The sequence below is a fragment of the Merops nubicus genome, unplaced genomic scaffold, assembly GCF_000691845.1.
Source record: "Merops nubicus isolate BGI_N331 unplaced genomic scaffold, ASM69184v1 scaffold29336, whole genome shotgun sequence".
Lineage (NCBI taxonomy): Eukaryota > Metazoa > Chordata > Aves > Coraciiformes > Meropidae > Merops > Merops nubicus.
In genome coordinates this window covers 78-8,869 of record NW_008616078.1, presented here as the reverse complement: position 1 = coordinate 8,869, position 8,792 = coordinate 78, and the positions used below count along the sequence as shown (strand labels likewise).

Genomic DNA, 8,792 nt, shown 5'->3' with positions numbered 1-8,792 from the left:
TGGAGGGGGAGAAAACAAAGGGGGGGGGGGGGGGAAGGGGGCAGTGGAAAATAACCCAAAATGGAGGTGAGGCATTGGTGGATGGGTGGGGGAAAGGCTTCCCTGCCTGCAGCTGCCCCACTGCACTGCACTGATCTAGGGCTGGGGGCTGGGGTGGTGCATGGTCCTCCCTGGCTCTGTTTGGCAAGGGGGTGACCCCCGTGCCTGGGGCTGGTGTGGGTGCATGTGTGGGTGCATGGCAGGGGGCCCCTGTAGCCTGTGGTGAGGCTGGATTTTTGGCAGGGCTCTGGGGGACACCTTATGCCTTCTGTTCTCTCTCTTCCTTTCTTCTTAATTTTTTTTCTGAATGAAGAAGAATGTGGGGGGTGCTGTTTCTAGGCTGGGAGGTGGTGGTTACCCACACTGATAACGCAGCCATGGTCCCCACCAAAACAGGTAAAGCACCCATGGGTGCCTTTGCTGTCCTCTCACCAGCCTTGGTGCCTTGGCATGAGGGCAGAAGGATGGCAACAAGCCCCAGTGTAGCCTCAGCCTGCTTTTGGCACTGGCAGCTGGGATGGTCCTACTGGTGAGGCAGTCCTTGGGCTGCCATCCAGTTGACCAGGGCAGCTCCTCCTCTTCAGCACATTCCTCTTTGTTTTCTCCTCCTGTTGCAGTGAAGCCAGGCTGCGGGTTTGGTCTGTTTTAATTTTTCATTTCCCTCCCTCTCCTCTCTGAAAGGTTTTCTCTCTTCCTCTCTTCCTCTCTCCTCCCCTTCTCTCTTGCCCCAGGCTATGCACCGGTGACGGGGATGTGCCACCCGCTCCGCAGCTGCACCCTCAACCATGAAGATGGCTTCTCCTCAGCCTTCGTTGTTGCCCACGAGACTGGCCATGTGTAAGTCCAGGGAAAGCTTACTGCAGCCTTCCAGTACTCAAAGAGGCCCTAGAAGGAAGCTGGGGACAGACTTTTTATCAGGGCCTGTTGTGACATGTCAGAGGGTGATGGTGTTAAACTAAAAGAGGAGAGATTTAGACTAGAGAGAAGGAAGACGTTTTTGATGCTGAGGGTGGTGAGACCCTGGCCCAGGTTGCCCAGAGAGGTAGTAGAGGTGGTAGAAGCTCCATCCCTGGAACCATTCCAGAGGTTGGCCAGGGCTCTGAGCAACCTGGTCAAGCTGGAGCTGCCCCTGCTCGCTGTAGGGGGGTTGGACTAGATGGCCTTTAAAGGTCCCTTCCAGACCAACCCAGCCTATGACTGTAGGTCACGGGGGCAGAGCTGGCTGTCCCTGTTGGCAGGAGGACAAGCGTGGTGATGCCCCTTTCTTTGCAAAAGGGCCTTTCTCTTGGCACAGGCTCGTGTACCGCTGCGGCCGGTGTAAATCCCCTGGGAACCCAACTTCACACCAGCTTCTCCCACCAGGTTAGGCATGGAGCACGACGGCCAGGGCAACCGCTGTGCTGATGAGACCAGCATGGGGAGCATCATGGCACCACTGGTCCAGGCTGCCTTCCACCGCTACCACTGGTCCCGCTGCAGCAAGCAGGAGCTCAACCGCTACATCCAGTGAGTTACTTTGGAGCAGGAGGGGTTGTTCTCCCTTCACGTGGCATTTTGTACCTGGCGTTGTGTGTTTTGGCCATAATAACAAAAAATGGGTCTTCAGCAGGTTGTTTTTCCCTTTTTTTTTAACTCACAGCTTTGGTTCTTTGCACAGGTCTGAACTGGTTTTGGGCTGTGAGGGCTGGAAGCGAATAGGAGCCTCATAAAAGCTGGAGGTGTAAATGGAGTAGTAGCTTGCAACAGCTCTGTGATGGTGGAGCCCAGATCCAGATCTCAAATGCTTTTGATGTTTGCTTTGGGCAGCCTGTGTGGTTTCCCCTTTAGGCTATAAAATGTTTTGTGCTGCATAAAAAGATGCAGCAACAGGCTGGGAGCTTTCTGTGCATCAGGGCCAAGAAGAGTAGGAGGAACCCAGGTAGCAGGGGTGGTACCACCAGCACCAACATACTGTGTGCCCTGGAGAGCTGCAGTATCTGGGCAACTCTGCTCAGTTGGTCTTTGCTGGAAATGTGTTTTCCAGCAGTTGGATGGTTAGCATCTGTGGCAAGATCATTCCAATTTCTCAATATCTAAATTTGGGGAGGGGGCTGGAGGTGAGGAAGAGGATGAAGGAGAGAAACCCTCTATGTCTGACTGCTTCACCTCTCTCCTGCATCTCTGCAGCTCCTACGACTGCCTCCTGGATGACCCCTTTGAGCACCAGTGGCCCACCTTACCCGAGCTGCCAGGCATTAACTACTCCATGGACGAGCAGTGCCGCTTTGACTTCGGCGTGGGCTACAAGACGTGCACGGCGGTGAGTTTGAGGTGCACGGCCACATCGTGTCCCCCCTGGGGCCCCCAGCTGGGGACGAGGAGGGGTGCTGGGGTTCCCTGTCCCAGCCCAGCTCCTCTCTGCTCCCCAGTTCCGCACCTTCGACCCCTGCAAGCAGCTGTGGTGCAGCCACCCGGACAACCCCTACTTCTGCAAGACCAAGAAGGGGCCACCCTTGGATGGGACCGAGTGCTCTCCAGGCAAGGTAGGGTCTGGTCTTATTTGCCCCCTCTTTGGGAGGGGACAGGGCCACCCTCGAGGGCAGTGGGTGCCCAGTTTTTAGCTGGTGTTACTCCTTATTTTGCCCAGTTTGTGCTCAGATGAGGACTTTGGTTTTCTTCTGATGTGTCTGCTTTTGCAGAGGGGCAGGACGTGTTCTGGTACCTGGCAACAGAGCAAGGACATAATTGTGCACCCACCCTCATGATGTCATCAGGCTTTTACTTTAGGCTGTTTTGGCATGCCCGTTGTCACAGGATGAGAGTGTGTATACATTGGAAAAGCTGCTGGCCCATGTAGGTTTGGGGTGGTTCTTTGCTAGAGAATGGCTGGATATGAAGTGTCCAACACATGTTCAGTTGACATTCAGCGAGACCTGGACAGGCTGGAGAGTTGGGTAGAGAGGAACCTAATGAAGTTGAAGAAGGGCAAGTGTATTCCTCCTGCACCTGGGGAGGAATAACCCACTGCAGCAGTACAGGTTAGGGGTTGACCTGCTGGAAAGCAGCTCCACAAAGTGGGACCTGGAAGTCCTGGTAGACAACAGGTTAACCATGAGCCAGCAGCGTGCCCTCATGGCCAAGAAGGCAAATGGTGTCCTGAGGTGCATTAAGAGTGTAGCCAGCAGGTCAAGGGAGGTTCTTCTCCCCCTTTGCTATGCCCTAGTGAGGCCACCACTGGAGCATTGTGTCCAGTTCTGGGCTCCTCAGTTCAGTAAGAGAGTCCAGTGGAGGCTACAAAGATGCTGAGGGGCCTGGAGCATCTCTGTGATGAGGAAAGGCTGAGAAAAGCCCTGGGCCTACTTAGCCTGGAGAAGAGAAGACTGAGAGGGGATCTGATCAATGCTGATCAATAGCTAAAGGGCAGGGGTAAAGAGGATGGGGCCAGACTCTTGTCAGTGGTGCCCAGTGACAAGACAAGGGGCAATGGGCACAAACTGGCACCCAGAAGGTTCCACCTGGACAGGAGGAGAAACTTTGCTATGAGGGTGATGGAGCCCTGGAGCAGGCTGCTCGGAGAGGTTGTGGAGTCTCCTTCTCTGGAGAGATCCCATACCTGCCTGGCCATGACCTTGGGCACCCTGCTCTGGGTGACCCTGCTGGAGCAGGGGTTTGGATGAGATGATTTCCAGAGGTCCCTTCCAACTCCTACCATGCTGTGATCCTGTGTTTTTGATGAGTTTCTGTATAAATCCCAGCGATCTCACTGAAAATGCAACCTCCTTGAGTGCTTGAATGATGGTTTGCCAAAAGCTTTTAAAATGAGGCTTTTTGAGATGTGTACAGATGTGCTACCCATTGTGCTGGCATGTGGTTCCCAGGGGCTGCAGCATGTGGACTGGGTGGTCCATGAGCTGCTCAGAATTTTGCCTCTTTGGGGAATTTCCCTTCATCTGTCATGGTGGCCACTGAAGGCACCGCTGGCTTTTGCCCAGGGCTGGATTTAATCGTGGATCTGGGTACCCGTGGAGTGTACTGTGCCAAAGTTTGGGTTCATCCCTCCTGGGACAGTGAGGAGACATCCCCAGGGCTGCTCTGCTTCTGGCCCCAGGTATAATTCACTGCCTGCTCCAGGAGCTGCATGGGCAGGGGGAGGCAGACTGGCCGGAGAGGAAAAAACAGCCCAGGAATGCAAAAATTCAGTGTGAGGGAAAAAAGAAGAAGGAATTTGGTTTGCAGAGGTATCTTTGCATGCCCCAGGCCTACGCCTTCACCAGACTTTTGAATGGGTTTGTCCTTCCACAGCCTGATCTTCCCATCTGTGCAGCTCCATACTTCGTGTGTCATATCTGGAGCAAGGCACACGTCCTCTGTCACCTGCTTGTCCAGCTATGATTTAAAAACCCACAACACTTGTGAACAAGCAAACCCTGGAGAAAAACCCGACAATATAACCCATCTGATGTAAACCACTGCCATGCAAGCTCTTCTGTGGAGCTCTTCATGTCCCTCCCATGCCCTGGTCTAGCTTCCTATGGGAGGAACATGCCCAAGGACATGATGTAGAGCACCTTCTTCCTATGCTTTGCAAAGAATGAGCCATTTTTATAGCGCTGTGTGTGCAGGAGGGCTCTCTTTGCTGGTGCCGAGCGCTTTGCAAGAGGCAGGCGTGGAGCTCACCCCTCTGTGTCCTCCCTTCCAGTGGTGCTTCAAGGGTCACTGCATCTGGAAGACGTCGGAGCAGCCGTACAGCCAGGACGGCAGCTGGAGCTCCTGGTCCAAGTTCGGCTCGTGCTCCAGGACCTGCGGGGGAGGCGTACGCTCGCGCAGCCGCAGCTGCGACAACCCCCCGTACGTTTGGCCTCCGCCTCCTTCCTTTCAGCAGGGGTAAAACTGGAAGGGGACAAGGCCCAGGGGTTCCTCACACTTCCCCTTCGGTCGGTGGGGCTGGGGGTGTCTACTCCCGCATGAGCTGTGCCCTGTGTTTGGTTGTGTTTGGGCAGCATCCTGCCCTGAGGCTCTTCTAACCCAGCTGCTTTATCCTGCAGCCCGGCGTACGGTGGGCGCCACTGCCCGGGGTCCACCTACGAGTACCAGGTGTGCAACGCCGAGGAGTGCCCGGGGCCCTACCAGGACTTCCGTGCCCAGCAGTGCTCCAAACGTAACTCCTACTACACCCACCAGCACAGCAAGCATGCCTGGCTTCCCTACGAGCATCACGACGGTGAGTGCTGGCAGGACCCACAGAGGAGCAGGAGCCAAACTGCCTGCCCTCCCAGAGGAGGCCACTCTGGTGGGCATCACAGTGGGATGGAAGCCGTGCCAGCTGCACAGATGTTGGGTTGTGGAAAGCTCCAGAGCTGGAAACTAGAGTGCAGTAAGCCAGTATCCATTGGCCAGGTCTTTAAAGTCAATCTCTTGTGCTTGCCCTCAGGTGTCACATAGAGAAACCCAGGCGTTGCTCTGGTTCCTGCTGTCTCGAAGTGCAGCAGAGGTGGGCTGAGAAGACCAGCCAGTGTTGAAACCTCTCCTTGCTCCTTCTGTGCTAGTAAGAGAGCCCCTTGTGTGCCCAGGTGGCCAAGAAAGCCAACTGCAGCCTGGCTTGGATCAGCACTAGTGTGTGGCCAGCAGGACTAGGGCAGGGATCACCCCCCTGGACTCGGCACTAGGGAGGATTGCATCACAAATCCTGGGGTCAGTTTTGGGCCCCTGACTCCAAGAAGGACATGGAGGGGCTGGAGCATGGCCAGAGAAGGGCAACGAAGCTGGGGAAGGGTCTAGAGCAGAAGTCTGGTGAGGAGCAGCTGAGGGGCCTGGGGTTGTTGAGCCTGGAGCAAAGGAGGCTCAAGGGAGACCTTCTGGCTCTCTACAACTCCCTGACAGGAGGTTGGAGCCAGGTGGGGATTGGTCTGTTCTTACAAGGAACAAGCGACAGGACAAGAGGAAACAGCCTCAAGTTGTGCCAGGGGAGATTTAGGCTGCACATGAGAAAACTTGTCTTCACTGAAAGGGTTGTCGAGGCCTGTCCCAGGCTGCCCAGGGCAGTGGTGGAGTCCCCATCTCCAGAGAGATTTAAAAGCCATGGAGATGTGGTGCTGAGGGACATGGTTTAGTGGTGCCCTGGCAGTGCTGAGTTAACAGTCGGACTTGATCTTAAAGCTCTTTTCCAACCTGAATGATTCTATGATCCTAATAATGGTAGTCAGTGATAAATCTGTTTGTGTTACTGTTAAAGTTTTATCTCCACTTCCTGTGTGCTTTGGCACACTGTGGACTTGTTTTCCTCGGAGATGGTGGGGTAACGACACTGCCTGCTCACTCCCAGAGCTGCAGTGGGAAGTGTGACACTCCGGGCTGGGCTGGGAGCCAGGTCCTGGCTTGGTGTTCCTCATGCATGCAGCCAAGTGTCTAGCATTGCAGTGTCATGCTGCGTGTCCCGTCCAGTTGTCTTCTTTTAATTTCCTAAGTGTGCTGGGCAAGAATTCAGGCTCTTGAGTAGCAAACGGACGTGGCAGAATAAGGTGCATGAGTAGCCCGGGCTTTGGAAATCTGGTTACAAGCCGAGGTAGGGTGATTGAGGATAGAACCCAAATGTATTTCCACAAAACCTTTTTTTTCCCCCCTCACCCTTTTTCCCCTTTTTATTTTGCCGCAGATGCGCAGAAGTGTGAGCTGATCTGCCAGTCTGAGGGCACGGGGGACGTGGTCTTCATGAATCAAGTTGTTCATGATGGTACCCGGTGCAGCTACCGAGACCCCTACAGCATCTGTGTCCGGGGAGAGTGCGTGGTGAGCAGCTGATGGCCACTGGGTGACTGTCCCTGTCCTTTGCCTGGCCAGGAGAGAGCTTTTGTGTCTCTCCAGGAAAACCTTGCAGCCTTTCATTACTTGAAGGGGCCTGTGAGAAAGATGGGGATGGTCTTTGCAGCAGGTCCTGTTCTGACAGGACATGAGGTGATGGTTTTAAAATAACAACAGGAGGTTTAGTAGATAGAAGGGAGAAATTTTTGACACTGAGGGTGGTGACGCACTGGCACGGGTTGCCCAGAGAGGTGGTAGAAGTCCCATCCCTGGAAATGTTTCAGGTGAAGTTGGATGGGAATCTGAGCAACTTGCTCTAGCTGAAGCTGTCCCTGCTCACTGCAGGAGCATTGGACTAGATGACCTTGAAAGGACTTGCCAACCCAAACCATTCTATGATCCCCTTGACCCACTACCTATTGGGCATGCATGACCTCATGTGCAGCAAGGGGTTATGGAGGATGTCAGAGCGATGGGATGGGCTGCAGGGATGTCATCCTGTGCTTCTCTTCTCTTCCCCACGGGTGACAGCATGTTGGCTGTGACAAGGAGGTTGGCTCCCTGAAGCAGGACGACAAGTGTGGGGTCTGTGGGGGGGACAACTCTCACTGCCGGACGGTGAAGGGTACACTGGCCAAGACCCCCAAGCAGCCAGGTGAGTGGGCTGGGTGGGTTTGCAAGCAAATTTGGTCAGGGTCAGCTGGAGGAGGGCCACAAAAATTACTTGAAGACTGGAGCACCTCTGCTGTGAGGACAGGCTGAAAGAGTTGGGGTTGTTCAGCCTGGAGAAGAGTCTAGAGACAGCTTATTGTGGTGTTTCAGTACTTAAAGGGGGGCCTAGAAGAAGGATGAGTTTAGACCTTCTGCAAGTCTGTTGTGACAGGACAAGGGGTGATGGTTTTAAACTAAAAGAGGGAAGATTTAAACTAGGGAGAGAACTTTTTTTTTTTTTTTTTTATGCTGAGGGTGGTGAGACCCTGGTGCAGGTTCCCAGAGAGGGGGACAGTAAGGGGTGCCTAGAAGAAAGATGAGGATAGACTTTCTGCAAGTCTGTTGTGACAGGACAAGGGGTGGTGGTTTTAAACTAAAAGAGGGAGGTGGTCAGTGCCCCATCCCTGGAACCATTCCAGGTGAGGTTGGCCGGGGCTCTGAGCAACCTGCTCTAGTTGCAGCTGTCCCTGCTCGCTGCAGGGCGGGTTGGACTAGGTGACCTTGAAAGGTCCCTTCAACCCAAACCATCCTATGACTATGATACACATGTGAGTGGGTGTGTGCCCAGTTGGAGGAAACCTGCTTTGTCTCTTCCCTTCATCCTTCTTCCCTCCTTTTCAGCTGGTGTTCTGAAGATGTTTGAGATTCCAGCTGGAGCGAGGCATCTCCAGATAGAAGAGATGGAGCCGGCATCCCACAGCATTGGTGAGTACACCATAGTTCACCTCTCCCTTCACCCCCTGCCTCTTTCTCAGCCCTGTTCTGACAGTTGCCTCCCAGGGGGCCTTACTTGGGTCATTCCAGTCCTTCAAAGGCCGTGACCAGGGGAGATGACGTTGAAATACCTCCTTTCTCCTCCAGCTGTTAAGAATCAAGCCACGGGTAACTTCATCCTTAACATCAAGGGTAAAGAAGCCAAAAGCCAAGTGTTCATTGAGATGGGCTTGGAGTGGGAATACACCATTGAACATGGCAAGGAGAGCCTGAAAACCAGCGGTCCTCTGCACGAGGCCATCAGTGTTTTGGTAAGCCTGGCTGGCATGTCCTCTGAGGGTGCTGAGGACAACCATCACACAGCAGTACAGAGAAAGAAGATGGTCTGAGATGGGATGGAGGATGTGACAGGAGGACTTTGGTTGAGAAAAGATGTAGGGGAGTTAGGGATTGGCTTTCCTGAGCACTTGGGGAGGTTTGCCTCCTGTCCATCCTGGCTTTGGGTGTAGAATGTGGTCCTGCAGGTCAGAGGAGAGGCTAGGGGTATACCC

At 54.1% G+C, this 8,792-nt stretch overlaps 1 protein-coding gene across 1 annotated transcript in view; it reads left to right on the top strand.

Annotated features, from left to right (window-relative positions):
• Positions 1-8,552, top strand: part of LOC103775298 (A disintegrin and metalloproteinase with thrombospondin motifs 14-like) — a gene marked incomplete at both ends in the record, with an annotated part of 13,246 nt that extends 4,694 nt beyond the window's left edge. The window contains 10 exons of the mRNA XM_008942745.1: positions 771-876; positions 1,402-1,545; positions 2,206-2,338; positions 2,448-2,561; positions 4,718-4,866; positions 5,064-5,239; positions 6,671-6,804; positions 7,348-7,471; positions 8,149-8,232; positions 8,389-8,552. Of these exons, the coding sequence (XP_008940993.1) occupies positions 771-876; positions 1,402-1,545; positions 2,206-2,338; positions 2,448-2,561; positions 4,718-4,866; positions 5,064-5,239; positions 6,671-6,804; positions 7,348-7,471; positions 8,149-8,232; positions 8,389-8,552 (1,328 nt within the window). The remainder of the gene's footprint in view (positions 1-770; positions 877-1,401; positions 1,546-2,205; positions 2,339-2,447; positions 2,562-4,717; positions 4,867-5,063; positions 5,240-6,670; positions 6,805-7,347; positions 7,472-8,148; positions 8,233-8,388) is intronic.
• Between the last annotated feature and the right edge of the window lie 240 nt (positions 8,553-8,792).